General features: G+C 56.3%; 5 protein-coding genes across 5 annotated transcripts; 1 reads left to right on the forward strand and 4 right to left on the reverse strand.

Annotated features, from left to right (window-relative positions):
• Window positions 1–1786: 1786 nt before the first annotated feature.
• GGS23DRAFT_620860 (DNA-directed RNA polymerase I subunit RPA34.5-domain-containing protein) lies at window positions 1787–4235 on the reverse strand (the record flags this gene model as incomplete). The annotated part of the gene is made up of 3 exons (XM_051521136.1): window positions 1787–2837; window positions 2890–3243; window positions 3512–4235. 3 exons carry the CDS (start codon window positions 4233–4235, stop codon window positions 2128–2130), a joined length of 1788 nt encoding a protein of 595 aa, XP_051372666.1. The 3' UTR covers window positions 1787–2127.
• Window positions 4236–5261: 1026 nt separating this feature from the next.
• Window positions 5262–7587, forward strand: GGS23DRAFT_604884 (uncharacterized protein; the record flags this gene model as incomplete). Its single annotated transcript, XM_051519672.1, has 3 exons — window positions 5262–5669; window positions 5744–6034; window positions 6091–7587. The coding sequence occupies 3 exons, from the start codon at window positions 5262–5264 to the stop codon at window positions 7585–7587; spliced, it is 2196 nt and encodes a 731-aa protein (XP_051372667.1).
• A 764-nt stretch (window positions 7588–8351) lies between these two features.
• GGS23DRAFT_604885 (glycoside hydrolase family 67 protein) lies at window positions 8352–10954 on the reverse strand (the record flags this gene model as incomplete). Its single annotated transcript, XM_051519673.1, has 2 exons — window positions 8352–8992; window positions 9082–10954. The coding sequence occupies 2 exons, from the start codon at window positions 10952–10954 to the stop codon at window positions 8352–8354; spliced, it is 2514 nt and encodes an 837-aa protein (XP_051372668.1).
• Window positions 10955–14088: 3134 nt separating this feature from the next.
• Window positions 14089–15871, reverse strand: GGS23DRAFT_566110 (kinase-like domain-containing protein). Its single transcript, XM_051516252.1, has one exon. It carries the CDS (start codon window positions 15733–15735, stop codon window positions 14362–14364), a length of 1374 nt encoding a protein of 457 aa, XP_051372669.1. The 5' UTR covers window positions 15736–15871; the 3' UTR covers window positions 14089–14361.
• A 1895-nt stretch (window positions 15872–17766) lies between these two features.
• On the reverse strand, window positions 17767–22818 carry GGS23DRAFT_566111 (S-adenosyl-L-methionine-dependent methyltransferase). Its single transcript, XM_051516253.1, has one exon. It carries the CDS (start codon window positions 22233–22235, stop codon window positions 18429–18431), a length of 3807 nt encoding a protein of 1268 aa, XP_051372670.1. The 5' UTR covers window positions 22236–22818; the 3' UTR covers window positions 17767–18428.
• Between the last annotated feature and the right edge of the window lie 998 nt (window positions 22819–23816).

The following is a 23816-nucleotide window of genomic DNA, read 5'->3' on the forward strand; positions in this document are numbered from 1 at the left end:
GTAAGGAGGGTTTCTGCCCGGAGCGTAGGCGCGTCGGTCCGTCGAGGTCGCCGGGCATATAGGTCGATGCTGTTTAGAAAGATGGTCGGCGAAGGGGTGGTGCGCAGAATCGGCCGCGGTGTGTGGTCGGTAGGTAGGTAGGTATATAGCCGGGGCGGCCTCTCTCATCATCGGCCCGGGCCAGGTTGATGCTAGATTCGTGTTCAGTCATTGCCTAACCCTCCACGTCTTCACCCGCGCAGAGCGGCGGTTTGATAATATGCTGGACTGGAGTGTGCCGGAGAAGACGACAGGGGAACTGCTGGCTCCGCGCCCGGAAAGTACGCGGAATTACCATAATATAGACAGCGAGTTCTCTGTGCATAATGCGGATTTTCTTCTATAGAGGTGTAGTTTCTGGCAGTTGTGGAGATAATAGCTAGGGTAGCAGTAGCATCGTGTCGGTATATATAGGAGAGGATGTTGTGGCGGCGACAACTGGGACAATGAACGATAATAATAGGCTTGCTTGTATCAATAAACAATACTCCCTCCTTTAGTGTCGTCCGTATTGCTATCCCTGGCTGCCTCATATCTTGACGTTTGCAACAGACGGCACGCGGAGACTTGAAAGAAGGGGGCAGGGAGATAGGAGAGAGGCGGGCGTGAGGATCGTGAAAAGCTTCATCCGCCACCGAGGTTGGGGGCGGTTATCTCGTCCCAGATGGGCAAGGGGTGACTGGAGCAAGCAGCTCAGTACCTGATACGGAGAGGCAGAGAGCAGAGAGAGAGAGAGGTAAAAAAAAAAAGAGAAAGGCTGCGTGTGAAGAGGTAGACTCGAACGGCAGTCCTCCGGAGAAGTAAAAAAAGCTGGGGCGGAGTGACTTCTTAACCCACCCTGCGAAAACCCCCTTTGGGATTTTCTGACCGTCTAGTTACTGGTTGGCACTCACTTCCCCGATTACCTCCGTGAGGACTTCCAGATCCGGCTGGGGGAACAAGTGTCAATTTGGCCTTATAAGGGGTCTCCCTCCCCCCCATTCACCCCCTTTCCGGTATTCACCCGAGCTCCCTCGGCCAACGGGGAAGGGCGGGGGGGATGCGTAGTGGTCGCTCCGGAGACGGCTCGCGGCGTGCTTGCCCGAGGAGAAGGAGGAGGAAAGGAGGAGGGGGAGAGACCTGTTTGGCTACGCGCCACTGTGTTCTCCCAGCTTCCGCGCCTTTCCGTATGGGGGAGGGCCGCGTTGGCGAAGGAGCGAGGCAAGCAAGTCTCTCCCCTCCTCGAGAACTACACGATAGCACTCTTGTAGAACATACGGAGCCTTCGTCACCAGCTACGTTTCATCTCGATACAACCGGCCCGTCAGACTAGCTGATTCTGGGGATAAGTATACGCTCAGCTGAAAGCTAATACATGGGCCGAGACTAGGTGTCCGAGTCCGGATACTTTATTTTCGCCTCGACTCCGTGTCCGGCCTTATCCCCGTGCCTTGTCCTAGATATTCGGCTAGGGGTGTATCGACGAAGATCTTAGGCCGGCGTTTTGGGAAGACAGCGAGTCTTTACGCGGGGTTTCCAGCTTCTTGGGTACGGCCTTTAGGAACATAGGAATCCAAGGTAGGGGGGTAAGGGGGGTTAAGGGAGGATGGTTGTGCATAATATCTACTCATATCTCTGTTGAGGACAATTGGCAAAAGGCTAACGGACTAGGTCTTATTGATTATGGACGCGATCTTATATGGTACAAGACGCCCCTGTATTTCGAGTCGCGAGGTTGTTATTAGCAGAGCCTAACCTCATAGTAACCAATTCCTTTCCCGTGCTTCAGCATTAACCTGTCCGATTCACCTGCTCTCTGGGTATCGGGAATAAGCCGAGAGCAGGTAGTCGCCCATGGTATCTCTTAAAACATATGCGAGTGTGACTACGCCAGCAAGATTTGTTCGCCATACCGCCGACGCCTTGCTTTTCCTTTGTTTCGTAACAACTATCTATACACATCCCTATCTGTCACCAAGGCCTCGATTTGGTCTTAGCCACGCCTCGCCAATCGCCCCATGCCTGCTAGGCACTTGACGAATAGATAGGATGTTGAATTCGAGAACTCGGCCGCCATGAATCCGAGCAGCAGGAAGCCCCTCGTAATGATTACTTCGTCTCCAAGTTTGGAATCGTGGGGGTCGGGACGGGCGTGTATCTGAGCAGTACGTGTTCGGGCCTCGATTGGGGCGTTTTTGTCCTCGCACTCGAGCCCGGCGCCTTGGACACCTTGGACACCTTGGACGCCTTGGACGCCTTGGACGTTTTCGGCGGCGCGCCGTTAGGCGTCAAGGCTGCGCGCGACGGGGCCGAAGGCGGCACGGGCGCTGCTGCCTTGGTGGCGGTTGTCCTGGGTCTCTTGGTGGTCTTCCCAGCAGGCTGCGAGTGGTTGGCCGGGGTTGACTCGGCCTCGTCTGCCGGCTGCTTTCGCTTGAGCTGTTTGCTGACAGTGCCCGAGGACGTAGCTTTCTTCTTCGAAGGGGAAGACGAGGTGGGGGGTTTGGATAGCGTTATCGTTACTTCCTCAGAGTCACTGGTCGTTTGGCTCTCCGACTCGCTCTCCCGCTCGCTCTCTGATCCGACTGGGGCAGCCTGTTGTGCTGCTCCCGTGGAGCGAGATTGGAGGGGAGCAGCTGGCAGTGTAGGATTGGAATGGGGAACGCCGATGGGGGTAAAACGAGGCTTCAGTCCCTGAGGCTGCTCGCGAACAGGTTTCGGCGTTGGCACGTAGTCGTCAGCAGCGGTTGCACTGACGGCACCGCCTGGTCCGAACTTAGCGATACGTCGGAGGTGTACCGTGGAATCGATGCCACGGTTCACTCTTACGTGTTAGCTAGTTATAGCTACGAGGCCGCAGAGCACACAACTTACGAGCAGTGTAACTATCTCCGCCGCGGGAGGGAATGAATAGCTGGATCTGTGTGCTCGTAGCTTGAGATTCAATATCCAGACCGTAGTTGTCCCCTTTATAGTTGAGTATAGAGCCGCCGGTTGTGGCCTTAGATAGGTCGATCTCCATGTCCTTTATGACCGTAATGGGCAGCGATGCCGGTGCTGTGAAGTACCAGACCTGCTTGCCCTCTAGGTTGGCCTTGCTGAAAAAGTCCGTAACCTCCTTGGCGGGGTTATCGGACGAAGCTTTACGAAGCGTGAAGTCGGAGCCATTTAGCCATGCCGGTCGAGAACTGAGATGGCCGGGGTTAGGTCCGAGTGGCACAGACGGGACTTTAAGAGGAATGAAAGGAAGCTTACACTTCCAAAGCCGAGCTTGTGGCAGCAGCAGCGCCGTCGCCGCTGGCCTGCGCAAGGGCCGTTTTGGCCTTGGCAGCATCCTCGCCTTGTACCTCATCCCCATCGGACTCGTCGCTGCTCTCCAAAGATTGGTTCCCGCTATCGGCATCGCCAGGAGGCTTACCCTTAGCATCCTTAATAGGAGCTTTGTCCCCAACACCTTCATCCTCCCCCTCGCTCTCCTCCTCACTCTCCTCCTCACTCCCCTCTTCACTCTCCTCTTCACTCTCCTCCTCACTCTGGCCTTCGCTGGATGTGTCTGTCCGGGTGGGCTCTTCCACGCCGGCCTTCTTGGTCTCCGCACCAGCCTTCTTCTTCTTGGTCTCTGCGCTAGCTTTCTTCTCCTGGGTCTCCTTGGCATCCCCATCCTCGCTCTCGCCCTCGCTCTCGCCCTCATTTGAGGCCTCACGGGCTGGATCTGAGTCTTTGCCTTTAGCCGCCTCTCTCTTGCTCTTCTTCGGCTTGGTACCCGGGTGAGCGTCATCCTCGTCATTGGAATCGGAGATTTCGGGGGAGGATTCCGAGTCGGAAGTAGATTCGGGTTTAGACTTGGCAGTGTCGGTGATCTTAGTCTTAGGCGTAGTTGACTCTGCGGTTCGCGGTGGTGTCTCGGTCTTGTGCGGCGACTTGGTCTCGGCAGAATTCAAACCCGGCTTTGCGATAGCTTTCTTGAGCTTTTCCGCCTGCTTCTTCTCATATTCGAGACGAGCATGGTCGATGTCGACGTCGCTATCACTATCACTGCCACTGCCTTCGCTATCACTGCCCTCGCTACTGGTGTTGCTGTCCTGGATGGCCGCCTGGGATTTCTTGGCCTGGCTGGAGCGAATGGTAGAGCTCTTGGAGTCGGCAGCTTTTTTATTAGCTACTTTCATCCGCATGATCTCGAGCGAGCCGAGCGGCGCCGAACTGCGAGACTTAGCCATTGCGAGCGCGATCACAAGGGCGTTGCCACAAGCTGCGTGCAACAACAAAACAGGGCGAGGAGATCCGGTGAAACTCAGGTAGTGGAATGGGAACAAGGGTCCAAATCGGCCCTCGGAGATGCCCAGATCAAAATGCAATAGGAAGTTAAGGGAGAGGGACGGGAAGAACGGCGTAGGTTCAGAAGATGCGGAGGAGGAGTGGAAATGAACTGAAAAAATTTTAGAGCTTGAAGATGTCCAGGTAGTTAGGTAAGTAACGCGGCGCGTGTGGAATAATTGAGATTGACAAGGATGCGCTGCCGCGGGGTTGGCACGGTACGGGCGCTTATGTCAGCCCGTGTCCGTATGGAAAGGGGGGACGGGCCGAGGATAGTCCGACGGTATGTCCCACTAGGATATCAGAAGGAGGGGCAGAAAGTAGACTTGTAACTACCTACCTCCTAGGTACTTAGTCAAGTACACCATCCTATTCCATGAAGAAAGCTTGAGTTATCGATCCCGTTCGTGAATATATGTGAATGGGCAGAATGTTTAGATTATCTTAGTACGGACCTTTGACGTTAGATATCCGTATATACTGTATTTCAATTAACCCGATTGGTACCTCAGGATGAAAGTGAGACAGGTATCTGGGCAGGGTCTTGGACACTATATGTAAGCTTCTGTGCTGCAAAGGGACGTTACCACAAGATCGTCCAATCAGAGGCCTGCACAAAAAATATCCACACCCCACGTGGAAATTAGTGTAATGTTAACTGCATAACCCATATAAAAGGAGGGAATAATTTGTTTAACGAAACTTCACACTTACCATCGACCTATTATTGTGCAGAATCAACCACCAAGTTATAAACACCATATTAGCCACTTACGGCGCCCTCCTTCACAAGGAATACAATCCAGTCATACCAATAACACCATGAGTTAGCTGAGCCTCCAAAACGAGCAAGTTCGGGCGCTGAGCGGGACAGGAGCTGCGCCGACCTAACGCGGATATTACACCGTCGCAAACGTACCCCGTCAGCCATGAGCGCGTTCGCCCTCCGCAAGAGACTTCTTAGCCAGCAGTCAGCCGCAAGCATCGAGCCGCAACCCATCGAAGCCAAGGCGCCGGATGTCGTCGCAGCCGCCCAGAACCCCACTGAAGCCGGCACTGGTGGAGGGCGCGCGAGAAAGCTGAGGAAGGGCCTCGATGCGCAACTGGTGCCCCGTCGCAGGCGCGAGGAGCCCTCTGACAACGCCTCGTCCGAGCCTTCCACCCCTACCGAGGCCCCCGGCCCGTCGGGGAGCAGCGCCCTGTCGTCGGCGGCCGAGGACGACGCGCTCCCCGCGGCCGAAGTTCCGCCCGTGCGACTCTCCAGCTTCGTGCCGTCCGCGAGCAACTACCGCGCGCGCGAGGACGGCGCTGCGCTGCTCACGCTGTCCGGAGGAGAGGTGCGTCCGACCAGCCTCACCCGCTACGTACTTACCGCTCCCGCTGGTGGCCCCGGCCTAACCTGTTGCGACAGCGTCTGGTGATTCTCGGCAGCTACGGCATCCGCGTGACGTCCGGCGAAACCACCATATACGGCGCGACGCTGCGGGCCGAGGACGAGGTGCACTGGGTGGACGCGCCGCTGTGCCACGCGCTCCCCGTCCTGCGGTGCGCGGACGCGGCGACGCTGGAGCTGCTCCCGCACCCCAGCGCTGTCAGCCTGAGGGCTTTGGGGCGGCTATCGCCCCAGTTCCGGAGGCTGTGGAACGAGGACGCCGACGCTGCGGACGGCGCCGATGCGGTGCCGGGCGCCACGTTTCAAATAGTGAGTATCCGTCGAGGGGCGGAAAGACGGCTCCGGGTTGCTAATAGTGCCCGCAGTTGTACACGTCTGCGGACGGCCCGAAGCGGGGTACGCTGCAGGACCTCATCTCGCCGCCGGAGTGGAACCGTGAAATCGCGCGGCTCCTGGACGCGTCCAGTGCTCGGCCTTGCTCCGTCATGATCACGGGGCCCAAGTCCTCGGGGAAGTCTACCTTCGGCAAGATACTTGCGAACCGGCTCGTCACAGGCCGGTCGGGCGACGCCAGACACAGGGAGCGCAGGGCCCCCGGCGTCGGCGTCGCCGTGCTCGACCTCGACCCCGGGCAGCCTGAGTACTGCGCGGCGGGGCAGATTGCGCTCGTGCTTGTGACCGCGCCCGTTCTGGGGCCCTCGTTCTGCCACCCCGGGGCCGGCGCCGCGTTTCGCGTGATCCGGTCCCACGCGCTGGCGTCGATAACCCCCGCCTCGGACCCCGAGCTGTACGCCGACGCCGCGCTGGACCTCGTGACGCACTACCGGAACGCGCTGGGCCACCACCCGCTGGTCATCAACACACCGGGGTGGATACAGGGCACCGGGCTCGACCTGCTGACCTCCCTGATCGCGAAGCTGCGCCCCGCCGAGGTGGTGTACATGTCGGAATACGGCCCGGCCGAGGCGGTCGAGGCGCTGCGCGCCGCCTGCAAGGTCTCGAGCTTCTCCATGCTCCCGTCCCAGGGCTCCCAGCTTACGGCGCGGACGGCGGTAAATCTCCGCGCCATGCAGACCATGTCGTATTTCCACGCCGAGCCCACCGGCACCGATCCTAAGGGCAGCCCGGTCCGGTGGGACGCGCGGCCGTTGACGGCGATGCCGCCGTGGCAAGTCAGCTACCGCGGCGCCGACCGCGGGATATTCGGGATCCTGTGCTACGACTACCAGGTGCCGCTGGACCTGCTCGCCGAGGCCATCAACGGCACCGTCCTCGCCGCCGTCGCCGTCGACAGCCCGCGGGCATTCAGGCGGCCCGCGGGGCCGCTCCCGGTCCGAGATCGAGACGGCGAGGCCGACGCGATGGATCTCGACGGCGACGGCGACGACATCCAAGAACCGCCGTCGCAGACCTTCTCCGCCCTGGCCGAGACGCTCACCGTCGCGACGCCCGAGGGCATCCCCTGCGTCGACGGCGCGACGGCCCTGGACCCGCGGTTCTCGCAGTCGCTGGGCCTCGTGCTGGTGCGCGGGATCGACACGGCGCGCGGGGTGCTGCAACTGCTGGGGCCGCTGCCGCCGCCGCCACTCGCGGACGGTGACCGCGTCGTGGTGCTGGTCAGCGGGAAGCTCGACCCGCCCACCTGGGCGTACACCGAGGAGCTGTACCGCCTGGCCTGGGGCGAGGGGGAGGAGCCGGACGAGGCGGACGACGACGACGAGAACAACAACGAGGGCCGGCAAGACGCCAGGGCTGAGGTCCCATGGATCGAAACGCTCCGCGGCAACCAGAGCCGCGCCGGGGCGAAGGTGTGGAGGGTGCGGCGAGACCTGGGGCGCGGGCCGAGCAACGCAGGCGGTTGATGGCTATGCTAGCGGCCATCGGAACATACCTAGATACCGACACCTAACCTTCAAAGCTATTAGAGGTAGGTAAGTAGGTAGACATCTACCTATGCCTACCTAGTATATACAACCCAGCCCAATAGATACGAGCTAGCTTCCCAGTCGTCGCCGTCTCTTTTCTCTGTCTGTTCTCCCTAGGTACCTATATATAGGTAGCCAATGGGGTACCACGTGGCCTACGATCGATATGGAGCCGAGATCAGTTGAGTGGAGGTACCGCACCCGCCTTACCTAACCCACCCAGGTATACTACTTATGCAGTGCTTATGTAGTACTTATGCAGTGTACACTGTGCATACTTGTGTCTGGCGACGGAACCCCCTGCCCCCTCAGGTACCTAGGTATTTGAGCCGCCTCGCTTCGGTATACCTACCTCCCCCCCCCTTCCCGTCTTCTGCTTCCCGACTCAGCTCAGCTCTACTGCATCCCGGCCTGTCGCGCTGCCTCTATTCACCGAAAAATCCACCCATGCCTAGTATACCCGAGCTCGCCCCAGGCATACATACCTGCCACGTATGTAGCACGACCCCATCTCCTCTTCGCAACGCATACCTACCTCCTAGGCAGCCACGCCAGGCAGATGGCATGTGGACGAGTAAGCTCAGATCGTGATGCCCATGGGATCGGGGCGGTTACGCGCCAAGAACTTATGCTTTCAATGTGATAGGACGGATAGATATGCGTATCATCACATTAGGTACACTTCGCTTCGCCCCTCCTCCTTAGTCGACCACGCCCGCCGGCAACACAGCGATGTAATCCAGTGGCGCCGTCTCGCGGCCCTGCGGTGTCGTCTCCACACGCAGCACGTCGCCCTCCACGATCTCGATGCCGGGGAACGTGATCCTCGTCGCCGAGTGCCCGTCGATACCGCGCGTCAGTGTGAACCCGAGGCGCTCCTCGTTGTTGCCCTCCCACGCCCCGAGGCTCTTGTCGTTGTGGAAGAGCTCGTACTGCGCCCGCCCCTCGTACAGGTCGTAGTATGCCACCGCCACGTCGTACGTCCCCGCCGGGAACGTGAGCGGCGCCGTCGACACGCGCGCGGCCGTCGAGTTGTCTACCGTCTGCACGATGTGCAGGCCTGACGCAACCTCGAATGGCGTCACCTCCGTCACCCGGTACCCATCGAGCTGCATGTGCTCCGCCTCGACCCGCCACGGGTGGTGGTTGACCCGCCCGTGCGCGTCTGTGATCCCCGAGATATTCGCGTAGAACTGATTGATCGAATCCCGCCACACGATCGCATGGCCGGCCTGGTACGTCAGCCGGAACAGCATCTCCTCGAAACGCTGCTGGTCTACGAGCCCTCGCAACGACTCCCACTGCCGCGGGAATGCCGCCACAGTCTCTGCACCGTTGTAGTCTATACTCGGGTTAGCGGTGATTACGGTCACCCGCGGAGGGAAATAGGCGAGATACAAAAGGGCTGAAAAGGAGAGAAAAACCACACACGCGCATCATAAAAGTGTTGAATAACCGTGTTCCCGCTCTTCAGCACGTGCGTGTACGGCACATGGTGGAACCACAGGAGGAGATCATCAGGCGTCGTGTCAATGCTCTCGAACGCAGCAGCAACCTCGGCGGGGTACTGGCCGGCGAAACCGGTGCCATTCCAGACGGTGCGGTCCATGCCGATACCGTTGGCGTCGGCGCGTGTCCACTGGCCCCAGGGGTTGTTGTCCATCGACTGCGGGTTCGGGCCGTAGTGGGGTCCCGTGATGTCGGTGAGCGTCTGCACGCCAAGGTTGCCCGTGTAGTTCTCGTAGGCCTCCCACGATATGAGCGACATGCGCGCGATGGTCTCGCGCACGCGTGCGTCGAGCCCGAACGTGAGCCGCGTCCAGTCGTCGAGGATTTCAGCCGAGTCCGCCGTCGGCTCCCACGCCAACCGCCCGTACGCGTACAGGTTCGACATTGATAGGTGCGTGCCGAGCCACGTCGCGTTGAGCCCGACGTTAACGACCGCTGCGTAGCCGGCCAGCGTCTTGTTGAAGCGTCGGCCCGTCAGGATGTCTGTGCCGATAACGGAACGCTTGCCGCCGACGCGCAGGTCGAAGTTGAGGATCGTGCGCCACAGCGGCGGCAGGTACACGAGGTGGCACTGCTGTCCAAGGTACTCCTGTGTGACCTGTAGCTCGATGGCGGACGCGGTGTTGGGCAGGTGTGCGAAAAGCGGTGACGGCGGCTCGCGCGCCTGGAAGTCAATCGGTCCGTACTTGATCTGCACGACAACGTTGTCCTCGAATTGGCCGTCGAGGTCGCGGAAGTAGTCGACCGCCGCGTTCGCCCGGTCATCCTTCCAGTTATTCTCGTCGAGCGTCAGGTGGTCGTACACAAAGGCGCGGAACATGACGATACCGCCGTGGCGCTTGGCCTCGCGCCCGAATAGGTTGGCGCCGTCGGCGAGCGTGCGGTTGTACGTCAGCGGGCCGGGCTGGCCCTCCGAGTTGGCCTTGACGAGAAAGCCAGCAAGATCGGGCACGCGGGCGTACAGCTTATCCGTAATGCCGCTCCACCACGCAATGACGGACTCGTCGAGCGGGTCGAAGGTCGACAGTCCGCCAAACGTCTGGGGCGCGGCGAAGTTGAGCGAAATTCCGATTCGAACGCCCCAGGGGCGCATGGCATCGGCGACGCGAGCCAGGCCCTCTATATTCGTTTCGCTGAGGATGGTGGGGTTCGCGTTGACGTTGTTGATGACGATGGCGTTGACGCGGATCGAGGCGAGAAGGCGGGCGTATTGGCTTACGCGCGTCATGTTGGACACGATGGTGTAGTTGTTGAAAAATATGGATAGGCCAGCGTAGCCGCGCTCGATGGTGCCGTCCATATTGTCCCATTGGTTCACCCAACGAATCGAGGCGCTGGGATTGGAAGCGTAGGCGACCTCGGTGAAGTTCGCCTGGGCCAACATGGACAGATATTGGAACGCGCCGTAGAGAGCACCGCGTTCGTTCTGACCGACGATCTCGACCGCATCGCCCTTCACACTCAGCCAGAAGCCGTCCTCGACAAGCTCGGGGATCTCGGTGTCGACGCCGGCGGTATTGAAGTCGTCGAGAGTGCCAATAATCAAGAGAGAGCTTTCGGTGGCGTCGCGGGTGATATTCAGCCGTCTGCCGAGGATGCCCTTGATGCCTTTCTGCAATTCCTGGCCGGCTGTGTAGACGGGGCTCGTCTCTGTAGTGTTGAGCGCAACGATGGTGGAGGGAACTCTGGCATGCTTGGCCACATCGCAGGGCAGCCTAGCATAACGCAGCCAGCCGTTCAGCCCATCTTCGGCGGCGGCGAGGCCGACGGCAGTCAAAAGCCAGAACCCGCGCATTCTTCCGGGGTAGGTGGTGAGGCCGCGTTACTACACAAGATGGGTATGTACCTAGGTGAGAGCAGAGAGGGCTCCGAGCCTGACGATCTCCCATCGAGAAGGTAGGGCCGACGAAGCTCTCTGTTTATACATGGCCGGCCGGCTACTACTCTATGGTTTCCGCAGGGGTGATGGCACGTCAGCTAGGTAGATGTGCGGTTCCCAGTCTCCCAAGAGCCAGGTCGAAGGCCAAGAGCTAGGTCAAGAGACAAGAACCGGCATTTAGGCTAAAATGCGGAAAGCTAGGCTAGCTGATCTTCGCCGTCGCCGGTGGTGCGGTATTCGCGTCAATGGGGTGGTTTCGGCGTAGTCGCGTGCGAGATCTGGGGACGCGACTCCATCCTCACCCCACCACACTCCAAACGAGAGGCTTTCACCGCAAATTCGAGCTACTCCGCGATTGGGGTCAGGGTCGGGGTAAGAGGGTTAACTCTAGGGATTAGCAGCATCCCAGTCTTCTTAGCGGCGCTTGAGGAACCGCGACGTCGGATTGTACCTTGCGGCGAGAGGGGAAGGTAATTTGAGAATTGCGGAGGTGACAGGGCGAAGAGAATTGCTGGACCAATCGTCTCCTCCGGTTCCCCAAATCGACCGAGGCGGAAAAATTAGTGGGCGAGGAAAATGGACGAGCTGGCCCGCGACTCGCTGTTATTACCATTCCAACCCCAACTCCCATCCCGACAATCCAGCAGATAGGTAGGTAGGTAATATCAAGTTCGTAGGTAGATAATATCTACTCGACTACCTCGGTTCAATGTTGTCTAGCTCCATGGGCGATGCGTGGAGATGACATGCGGTTCGGTTTCAAAACAACACAAACTAATAATCGGGTAGGTCGAAAACTGAGGAGGTTCAGGTGGCTCGAATTGAAGCTATTACGGGATCCCTGTGGATGTGGCCCCCACCTATTTATCTACCTATGAGTTACCTAAGGGATCCTGTGGCGGGGCTTATCCCTGCTTCCACACGTGACCATGCCGACACGCCCACAAGGAGGTATATTTGAGGGTTCATTGTGTGATAGCCACAGACAGCCACAAATGCTTACTACGACGAAGTCCGTGATTGGGTCCTGACGCTAGGCAGGTATGTACGTCATCCATAGAAATAAACCCAACAGGACGACAGAAATTCCCTCACTTATTTTCATCACCTTCATTCCTCTTTTCTACCCCGCGACGTCATATGAATCTTCTACTCTTTCGCACGCCTTGCGCATCCTTAGCCATCGGTTTATCGCTTCATCTCATTATAGCTTTATTCAGGCACCGTAGCAGAAATAAATACAGATTCAACCAGTGTATTGTTAATGTATCCGGATTCATTCACTGACTTGGTCCTCATGCTGGAGTGGACACACAAACTTCTCTCACGCTTCACTGATGTTAACACTTCAAGCAGGCGAATATATTTGAACTGGCTTCGGCCTATAAACGTATCCATCGACAACTCCTATGTCGACATTATCTCAACATTCCTCCAAGATTCTCATCTGACGTCTCAAATCATTATATACCCCGGTCGCAAACACTCTCGTGCCAATGAACAGGTATCATAGTACCTAACCCCGGCCGGACTTTATCGATAACTGAACTGGATGACGTCAGCAGGAATTTACAAGGCCTTTATTGTTGTCGCATGTGAACTCGATACCACTACCGGTTCTGTATAGCGCACGGGGACAGATGTAAGCCACGATCATAAAATAACCATGAAGAGGGGGTTGCGACGTGGAGGGTTTAAGTTACCGAGCATTTCCCGAGTAGAATTCCGCCGTCGTTATCTTGCTGGTCAAACTCGCGGAAAAAGTCGTCGAGAGTGCGCTCCTCGCTCTGGCCGAACTGTGTTCCGACACCACGAAGTGTGCCCTCAGCCACAGCCGGGCGGTTTTTGTCCGCAGCATTGTTACGGCCAACTCTCGATTCGGCGTCTACGAGCTCGCCGTTCTTTTGCGGAAAGACCCGGTCGATTTCATTCAGAATTTTGGAGTGATCGCGCACATGAACTCGGTGGTCACGCAGTACCACTTCAGAGGCTGGAGTATCGCCCGAGCGATTGGGGTAACTAACACGGGGTGGGGCGTCGTCCCTGGCGCTAGCAGGGCCCGGCAGCTCAGAGTTGGACCCGGTGCTTAGAAACAGAAATATCAGGCCAAGAACAGAGACGCGTATGACTTGAAGCCCGGGAGTGGCTACGACCAAGGTCTAACATCAAGCTCGCAAGGGAGAATTCGAGAGACGCTACTTACCCAACAGCACCCTCGACCGGGACGTTTGACGGAGTGGCTGCCATCCCAACCATACCAGATGGGAATATGGACAAAGTCCATATAATTGAAGATGGGAATATGGACAAAGTCCATATAATTAAAGATGGGAATATGGACAAAGTCCATATAATTAAAGATGGGAATATGGACAAAGTCCATATAATTGAAGATGGGAATATGGACAAAGTCCATATAATTGAAGATGGGAATATGGACAAAGTCCATATAATTGAAGATGGGAATATGGACAAAGTCCATATAATTGAAGAACGGACCTGGGTTCCGGTGTGGCGGGCAGGTTGCTTCAAGGACAAGTGACAACACACACACGAGCGTAGGTGATTTCTTGACGTCGCAGCACGCGGAAATGATAAGAGAACTTGGTTGCTAGCTGGGCACCGCGAAAACAGTCCGTGAGGGAGTTCAGAGAAGCAATAGAAGATATATATATATACCCCGCGAACTTCTATGACTTGCCCCGTAGCAGGCCTTTTTCCACTCTTCGGGCTGTGCTGCTGTCGCCGCAGTGTCCTGCGTCTCGCGATAGGCATCTCTCAACCCAAGGCCTTTTCAGCCTCACTCAATCAAGATTTATGGCCGTGATTGGTTCAGCAGGTCGGTTCACCCCCAGGATTATGAAGGGTATTAGCCGAGGTCTCAAAGAGCCAATAGAATCTTCAGGAAGCCGTGACCCGCTTTGGGTGAGGTTCAGGGGACTAGTTGGGCTGATCTGCTAATACGATTATCGGCCGTCGCACTGGGATGATGTTCACCGCTTCTACCACGTAGGATTCATGCCGAAATCAATCTCGCGGAACCTCTAACCGGATTAAGTAAAACCTCCACTTTATGCAGAGATATATGCAGAGCTTTATGCTGATCTATATCCGTGTGGAACGACAGAGAAGCTCGTGCGAACCCAGCGGCTATTACTATAGATAGAACTGAGCTTCTAGCCAAGGCCACTGACAACGCGAGCATTCTGCTATTGCTGACTGCTTTCTTAGCTTTCTTCCAAAACAGCGCCGCAACAGGTTGGTACCAGGTTTGCTGTATAGTTAGTCTCTGTCCTAGCAGTTCGCCTCATTTATCCGCCTGCTCAGGAGAAACGAGCAGTACACTCGTCCTTGTACGTCCTCAGCTGTCCCATCTTTTTTTCTACGAACAGCCCCATCTCTGCGCGCGCCTCGTCGTCCAGCAACTCGATACCTATGCCACCGTCGTGCAGTGCCGCCCAGTAGACCGCATCGAGCTCGAAACTTTTTCTGGCTGCATAATCGAACCAGAAGCGGCCAGACCTCCACGAGTCACGCATCCGGGTAGAGAGGCGTGGTTCAGCGAGTTTCTGCCCCTCCGGGGCCGACATGCCTTCCCGTAGTTCTAACGCCCGCAGGAACTGCTCCATTCTGGGCTGATAAAGGTCTCGGAACTCGCTCATCGAACCGCGATCAAGCCACAGTTCTGGGCCGGACAGCAGTAGCCACCAGGGCGGGTCGTACGTGAACTGTGCCGGCATGGCGTTTGTAAATTCAAAATCGAGCACTGCTGTGATCTGAAGCGTCTCCGGGTCGACAAGCATGTTGGAAGGCCGTAGGTCGTCGCAGAACGGTATGAACGGCCCGGCGTCGTCGGTGCAGTACTTTGGGATGAGCTGGGCAAAGCGGTGCCGGGCAATAAACCGCGCCTGCGCGATTTGCCGGTCGTCTGCAAGGTTGCGCTGCGTCCGAAGGTGGGCTAGATGCTCATCCGCGACGGACCTGAGGTAGTCGCTAGCACGATCGAAGGCCGAGGTTGGGAAGAGGTTGTCTGGGTAGCCCGCGACAGTTACTAACTCATTCATATTGTAAGTAAGTGGTCTTTTGGTGACGGACCACGTGTCACCGTCTCTCGAGATGGCTCCAATGCGGGTAAAGGTAAGTTGGGAAAGCTGAAAGAGGTAATCGGCGATTTGACCGTAGATCTTATCCAACGTTGAGTTATCGATGCCCGGGTCTAATACTACGTCTACCTGGTCGTCCTTCGGCGGCTGCCTTAGCACCGTCGACAACGGCGTCCCCTGGATGTAATCCATAATGATAAACGGGCCGAGCTGCTGCGGACTCTCAGAAGTGAAGCCCCAACTGTGAACACGAGGGACCGGGATCGTGGTATTTTGCCTGAGATATTCCATCACCTCAACCTCGTTCGCGACCTTCTCGTCCCTTAGAGCCGTCGCGGTGTGCCCTGGCTTCGGGAATCGGATAATGGCGTCCGGCCCTCCATCCCTGAACTTGAAACGGAAGCTGAAGTTGAAGGAACCCTTGAGAAAACCAGCGTACTCTGTAGCTCTACCTCCTCCCCGGCGCGTAGCAACAAACGTTGCTAGTTCAACTTTGGCGTCCAAAATCCTACTTAACCAGGCCCTGCACTCGTCATCGCCCTTTGTCTCTTCTATCTCGTCGAAACAGGTTTTGAGCGAGGATATCTTCCACATGGTAATAGGGGTGCAGCTTGAAAAACAAAAAAGAGTGACGCTTAATGTTTTTTGATAACAGCCCGCAGTTATATAGTTGTGGTGAGGAGAAAGTTATAATCAATGCAAGGGAGTGAGAGAAGTGTTATAGGGAAAAATAAAGCGGCGCAGATTAACCCCCAGCCGCGTCTTCACACCGGCCAATCAAGGAGGGAGCAACGCGGAGCCGGTTAGACGCACGTGACCAAAGCCTCTGCCGTCCTGACCGGTCTTCATTTATGTAGGTAGGCAATTTGGTCGTACCCCTCACGTGACTGCGAGGTAGGCGGCAAGTCGGGACTACAGACTCGATGAAGGGGCAGTTGGCCGCCTCTCTCCCTACCTGGCCTGTCTCTGCTTCTCTCCCGTCTTCCCAGTCTGCCAGTCACTCTGCATAAGTTACCTATCGCCCTACTGCCCTGGTGTATTTTAGGCCAAAGCTCCTTCACGGCATCATACTAAATATTAAGGCCAAAGCTTCACTGTAGTTCCTCAGTTGTATTATTAACTGCGGCTATTTCTCTTCTGCTGTAGTTATAATCCGGGTAGTCTTCTTTACGCGAAAACAGCCATTTGCAATGAACAACTCCGTGCCATTGAATGAAGAAGGCTTCTCCAAGCTGTACCTAGGACGAATTAGGATCAGCGGATCCTCAGGAGAACCTCATCACATCACAGCTGATAAATACAACAACATTCAGAGAAGATAAATAGGCCAACTTCGGTTACTCATGGCATTGTTTATGCTGCCTGTTGGGTGTGATATACCTAGGTAAGATATTCTCAGAGAAAACTGTTAGGTACCTAGGTAATACGTGCTTGTGTTCGTTACCGCATAGGTACTAGTGATGCGATTACTTCCCGCACGAGATTCTTGCCGCCTAGCTAGTCTTTCGTAGGGATAGGACGTATTTCTGAATGTGTTCTTAGACGGCAGTGCCTCCGTCGCCGCCACGGCGCCTGCGATTCTGAGATTCCACCGCTGCCTTTTTCATCGCCTCTTCCATCTCTCGCTTCTTTCGAGCCTCCTCACGCTTTTGCTGAGATTCCTGGGCCGCCTTTCTCAGAAGCTCTTCCTCATCATCCGTAGGGATTTTAATGAAACCGCCGCTGTCGGTCATGTTGGTACGCTCGAGTTGACGAGGGAAATTACTAGAGAGTTGGTTAGAAACAAGTTCGCACGCTGGCAGACAATACTCAGGGCAGTCATACCGCTGGTTATAAGAAGCTGATGTTGCTGAGTAAAGAAGCTAGTGCTGCTGAGTGTTCGTCTTTGGGTGTAATTAAGCTTGCCATACATGAGGGAAAGAGTCGCGTATATATACGCAAAATCCTGGGTACTGTGGTAAGATGCCTCGAGGCCTTAAGCTGACAACAGATTTGGACCGGTAGCCCCAACACCCAACATGCTTCATGGCGCTGGTTTAGGCAGTAGTTTACTATGCCTCGGATCGCTAACCAGAACAAGTGGTAATTACACATTCGTTGGCCGGGCAGGCCCGCCGGACCAGACCATGGCCAGGAAAATCAACTTACGGGGTCACACTCTTCGCGAATGGGAACATGACTGGCGAACGCCTATCTAACTACCACTAGGTCACACCAGCAGCGGTGTACGGTGAGCCGATGAGATTGCTTACCGAAAGATTGTAATTTTCTAGACAAGACTCGGGGAAGGGTCGGATTTTGCGCCTCCTAAATGAGAAAGGGGGGGGGGGGGGGGGGCGAGTTGATGCCATTTGCATGAACAGCTGTCTATAATAATACATGGCTAGAAAACCGCATCCCTCTGCCTCGAAATATTATAGGGGAAACACAGGCTTTGCGTGGGTATCTTGCTGCTTGACTTAAGGGATATCGACATCGAGGCTCGGAATACCTACAAGCTTACAGCACACAGCTCTGTAAAGTTCCCATCAAATCCCCGTCAAGGGCGACTCCTCTGCTCTAACATGGCCGACGGTGGGCAGAGAGGCATAGGTATAATGAGTATATGGCTAAGCGGGCAAATATCGCGTGCAGGGCAAGATCCAGCAAAAGAGATCGCCGCAAGCTTCTGCAGTCTCCATGATTGTGCATACGTCTATGCCGATGACATGTTCCGGACCACTTCAATATGTATATATCTTTTATACGGTACTAGAATACATCCATGCCTACAACCATCTACAGTTACTTCCAAGCCGCTACTGCGCCTGTGGGGGACATCCCAAACCGGCGCAGGCGTTCTATGTTGATCGCTCCACGGCGCCTGGGGTCCTCGATAGATGCTAATGCCTAACATAGGAAAGATGCTCTCACCACCCCACGCAAATCGTCACCCCCAGGCGAATTATTCGCATATACGGTATGCCCATGACCACACCTCACGGCCTGCTTACCGACTTCCACTTCACGGTAATCACATAATACTACCCGCCGCTACCACCCCTTCATCACTTCTCCGACGTTCGCTAGAGGATGCTGGCTGATAACGTCACCAAGAAACACGACATCGCTCCCAAGAAAATATACATATTGAGAAATAGAGGGGGTAGGTAGAGAGGCGAAGGGAGGCGGAGGGAGGCAGACAGGAGGCACAGGGGGGTGGACAGAGAGGCACAAGGAGGCGCAGGGGGCGGTATGCTATCACAAGACAGCGCTCGCGAGACTAGCGTGACCAAGGTCTGTTTCCCTCAGCGGCCGCCTTCTAGCCCCAGGTTGGGTCCAGGGCTAGGCCGCGACCTCTTGGCAGCGACCTCGACGTAAATCTCCAACAGTCGCTTCCGGCTGCCTTCGCAGTCCGAGGCTCCGACCGACTCGCTCGTCGCTGGCGTCAGCGAGGTGGACGGGTAGGCGGTGGCGGCGAAGACGCGGTCCTCGGACGACGTGTCGGGGCTGGACGAGTCGACGCGGATCGCGGCCGTGGCATCTGCGGCGGCGACGGCGCTGCCGGACGTCGAGAAGGCCTCGGTCGCCGACCTCGTCTCCGGCGCGGCCGCCGGCTCGTCCAGGAGAGTCCCGAACCAGGCCTCTCGGATCGCCAGGCCGAGGGCGATCGAAACCTGCCTCGCCACGCTGTTGCCGACGATGTGCCACTGGACAGGCGGCGCGCCGACGAGCACTTCGTGGTCGCGAAAGCCCTGCGCACGCCTAGCTTCCAGGACTGAGATTGGCCGATGCTGGCTCCAGTGGTTGACGGTGCCCATGCGAGAGTCCGTCGGTACACATGTCGTGGAAACGGTGCTGAACAGACCATCTGGGCGAACGCGGCTCCATCCCTTGGACGGTCTCTTCACCCTACTGGAGGGCTCCGGAGGATACAGAAGCCGGTCGCTCTCGCTCAATGACCGGGGCAAAGCCGGCCGACCGTACCAGGCTTTGCTAAAACCCAATCCCCACGGAAGCGTCGGGATGTGCCATATCTGGTTCCGTAGGAGGGATGTGAAACCGACACACACTCGGTGGTCGGGAAAGCCGACGCAATAGTCCGGCTTTCCGTCCTGGATATTTGGTAAGTCCGCCGTAGCTTCGCTGCTGCTGACGTATTGGAAGGGGGTGGATACGAGTTCCCTGCTATCAAACGGCCGACCGCAAGACATCTCGCCTAGCTTATTAAACCGTACGCCGGGCGGGTGCGAGTGTGAAGGCGCTGGAACTCTCGGCATGCGGAAGCCTGGCGCGGTGAAACAGAGAAACACTCGACTCCGGGACTGTGGCGCACCAAATGACCACGCGTCGAGGAACATGACTTGGGTTTGGTAGCCCAAGCCGACCAGCGCGCAGACCAGCTGGGAGAACACGCACGCGTCGCGGGCCTTCTTCGTGTTGACCATTTGCGGCACATTCTCCAGCAACCCGTACGACGGGCGGTATAAATCGACGAAGGACGCGAAGGACGCGACGAGGGACTGGTTCTTTCGTTGCTTATCCGTCGTTTTATCGACCGTGAGCAGAGAGAATCCAGGGCACGGCGACCCGGCCGAAATGAAGTCCACGTCACCCGGCTGCGGCACCTTAGAGTGGTCGCCCTTCATCGCATGAAGGAGGAGATCGTCGACCGAGCCTAGAAATGGCGTGCAGGCACCTGGCTCGCAATTCGCCATGTACGTATGTATAGCCTTGCTCCATATATCGTTGGCCCACCGCATTTCGATCGCACCGCCGTCTTCCAGGCCGCGCCCGAAGTTCCCACCCCCACAGAACAGATCGAGCCCCTGCAGTTTCTGCAGGTGCTCCGCTCGAGAGGGATCAAATCCTTGTCGCAGCTGATGGAGGCGGCTGATGTCGAGAGGGGCGTAGATTACTTCACCGTCCTCGTTTATAACCTCCTGATGTGTCATGAAGAAAGCGTTGCCGGTTCCGTCGCAGTCATAGGCAGTTGTAATCTTCTCTCCCGGTTGGAACGCTCTAACCAAGCAGCGCCGGAAGATCCGCCTAGCAGAAATCTCGACGAACTGATCCGTGTAAACGAGCTCATTTGAGGGGGAGTTGGGTGCGCTCTTGTCCACCGCTTTCCGTCGCAAGAGTCTCCGTAACCTAACGTAGCGTTTCTCGTCTTCGTCAAAGAAGGCTTCTATGATGAAGTTCTCCAACAGAAGAGCCCGCGGCTTGGTTTCGACAAGGACGGCATCGCCGACGCGGTAGGCTTGCTCTTCACCAAATTTCTGCCCTGTACACGTCAGGTGCTCTTTCTTTAGAGACGTCCACCGGCAGTCGTCGGCAAGATAGGTCTGACGGACGAAAAATTCGGCCTTAGTCGATGGACTCCCGAACCATTCTACGCTATGCGTCTTGAGAATTTGCTCCGCATGCACCCTTCCCGTATCATGGTGGCATGTGCAATTGTCGGATAAGAAGAGTTCATTCTTCCAGGGATATTTCATCATGCCACAAGGAGTGTCGACTGACTGGTACAGCCATATCACGTCAAAGGACAGGGATCCTCTTGGCGACTTATGAACCTCCTGCACTAAGCCGAACCATACGTAGTGGCCTTGATGATGTTTCGATTTCCCCTGTGTCCATTCCGTGCCCGTTTCCTTGTCGTCCGGTTTCGTCGAGATCACATCCCCCGCTCGTATCGAGGCGATGAGCGCATCGCGATCGTGGCTGTCCCGCTTCACCGCAGGTGGGCTACTCTGCTGGATAGGCCGCTTGCCTTGCATAAAAGCAGCTTGCTTCTTATGAATTGCGGCAGACGGTTTGACCCGTTTGAGGACGTTCCCAAAGACCATATGCGAGAACAGACCGTAAGCATACGGAGTCACGATCGTCGGCGACACCTCGCCTCTGTTTTGATACCTTGAGAGCTTAGCATGGGCGAGCTCGTCATCCCGGACAAGTGCCTTAGGACTTGATGTTAGATTCGGCTGGTACATGTCTAAACTCTTAGCTTCTTTCCAGATCGTATGGTATCTGGCATTTCCCGGATCTAAGCCGTTCGCTTCCTTCCAGATGAATTCAATATTGGCAACGAGAGCGCCTCGAAAGTCGTCGCTGCGGTTCGCTGCATACCATCGTTGAAAGGCGGCGGATTGCGAATGGGTCTGCAGGAGCCAGACGCCGAAATGCGACCGGAAGTCGTGTAAGACGGCACGATGGCCCCTGTCCTTCAAGTGATCACAGAAGTCGATGACGTGCTTGGCTAGATCTGCAATCCAGAGAAACGGTTCGTAGAACCGAGAATACTCTGTCGACGGGGATCTGAGCTTGTAGTAGAGTTCAGTCCCTTCACGTTCGTTGAGTTCGGAACGTATCCAGATATGTTCGCCAACCGTGTGCTCCTCGCTTCCATAATTGCCTATGGGGATCTGGCGAAAGGGGATTCTGTTGAGGTAGAATCTGTCGTCGCCGTGGACAACTACACCGTCGAAATAAAACCGGTCAGAAGCCTGGCGAACCGCCAGGTGATGCAAGGGCCGAAGTTCGTAAGGATAATATTCCGAATTGACGTAAATGGAAAAGTCTTCGAGGTCGAATTCGATGTGGTCCTCCTGCGCGGGCTGCCGCGACTCTGCGGCTTCGAGAAGCGCGGCTATAGCCTCCCGTTCCCGAACTTGGGTGGCAGGCGGAACGAACCCTTGGTAGAGTGACCTCGGCTGAATAAGGGTTGAAACAGGGATCTCTACTACCACTGGCTTCCCTTGGGCCGTGTTCGCCGTGTGCAGATCAGGTGTGAAGTCTTCGTCCTTGGAAGTCAACCGCTCCCCGTTTGCCGAGCGAATCTGCAATTCCACGCCATCGAAGGGTGCCGCGTGATCGCAAGCATGCGTGATGGCCTCCAAGTCGAATGGCTCTTCACGAAAAGCCGACGGCTCATGCGGAGCGCCGACCGACGTAGCCTCTTCGATACTAGAAATGGGGCAGTCGTCCAAGTACGAGATTGGCGGCTCGAGTGCCGGCTGATGGTCTACATCGGGGGCTATGCATGCTTCGACGGCCGAAGGGTTATTTGAAGGGGCCCATAAACTGTCTAGGTCCCCAAGACTGATGTCCATCATGGCTCGACCCTACCACCCCCTTCCCGACCAGCGCCACACCCTCACGAGGGAGAGGGCCGAACGGTGGTCCTAAGAATTCCGCAGACAAGTGAGACAGGTGGCGTCCAGCATTCATAACACCCCGGCGAGGGATCGGATCGAATACAGATGGGTATGCTAGACCTAATGTCGGTCTGCGACAGGAGAGAGGGCTCATGAAATGTGGTACTAGAGAGCAAAAAAAAAAAACAATGCCAGTTTGATAGATTATTTAGCGAAAGCGGGAGTGTCTAAGACAGTTCGAGCGGAGTATATGAGTGTGTATATATATATATTGTCTTGTTCATAAACAAGTCTGGATGGAAAATTATGCGGCCGCCAAGGAAAGTCGCGTCGCGTCAGGAGCCTGTCAAGCGGGACGTCTTCACCACGATTAGGGGTACGATAGCGAGAGTACATGGGGGCGGTGCAGGGGGGGGGCAAAATGACAACGTGACGGTCCCCCAATCGATCGCCATGCGCAGGTTTAAGGTAGAAAGGTAGGCGAAAATGAGGCCATCCGGAAAATCCCACTACGAGTGAGGTCGACTTAGGGGAAAGGGGAAGAAACAGCGGAAAACACCGTTACATATTCCTGCTGAAGAACCAATCCGAGGGCGACAGTTTCGTGTAAGTGGGATCGATTCCCGGAACATTCTCCCCGGTCCAGCGGACGGACCCGAGCCCGGAAATACTTTCTGCCGCTAGAGATAACTGTAGTATGAGGTTGGGTGCCGGAATTAGGTAATCGCAGAGTCGTTATGCAACCATGTGGCAGACACGTGGCTGACAGGTACCTAGTAGGTATATCAGCAGCGTCCCCTACCGCTACTAGCGCCAGCATCTGCCATCTACAACCTAGAGAATAATGAGACAACGTCGTGCCAACCCACAGTCATTCTATTTTATCCTGACGACGTACCGTGGCTGTCCTCGTCGGCTTCTCGCCTTTTCACGCACCTAGCCGTTCACTTTTCACCTCCGTGCTTCTCTCTGCCCCGCGCTATTCTTTCCAGACCCGATAACGTAAAATGGCATCACCCCTTCGCCGCCGCCAATCATCGCTTGAGAACATCGTCGACTTCTCTCCCGAACCTCCGCTGGAAACGGAGCTGCGCGACCATGCGAGCCGTAGACTGTACAGCATTTGCGACCACTTCGACACCGGGATCCGCCGGGGAGAGCTGAACCGTCCTCGACTTATTCGTTCTACTTATACATACTCGCTTTCCCCCGAAGCTGGTGACTACTTCCTGCGCGCTTTCTTCCGAGCCGTCGGTCTTCGCATGGATGAGAATGAGCCTATCCGCTTCGAGGATGTCCGCTCGAAGTTCTTCGACTTTGGAGACTATCTCTTCGATAACTTTTTCTTGCCTGGTAACGCTCCGTTGCGACTTGATACTTAGCTGCCACATTACTTAATTGCCAATACTTCCTAGTAAAAGCTTATAGTAAGAAGACGCCGCAGCCTTCCCCGACCCAGGAAGCTCAAGGTCGGGGTGGGCAACAGGACGTCGCAACGGGCCCCCGATTAGCGGCTCTTCGGGAGGGCTGTCTTATCCG

Source organism: Durotheca rogersii (genome assembly GCF_024521655.1).
Source record: "Durotheca rogersii strain YMJ 92031201 chromosome Unknown GGS23scaffold_8, whole genome shotgun sequence".
In the NCBI taxonomy this organism is placed as follows: domain Eukaryota; kingdom Fungi; phylum Ascomycota; class Sordariomycetes; order Xylariales; family Xylariaceae; genus Durotheca; species Durotheca rogersii.

Excerpts from the sequence above, each read along its gene's own strand:
- GGS23DRAFT_566111 (XM_051516253.1), bottom strand. The coding sequence starts at position 22,235 with ATGATGGACATCAGTCTTGGGGACCTAGACAGTTTATGGGCCCCTTCA.
- GGS23DRAFT_566110 (XM_051516252.1), bottom strand. The coding sequence starts at position 15,735 with ATGTGGAAGATATCCTCGCTCAAAACCTGTTTCGACGAGATAGAAGAG.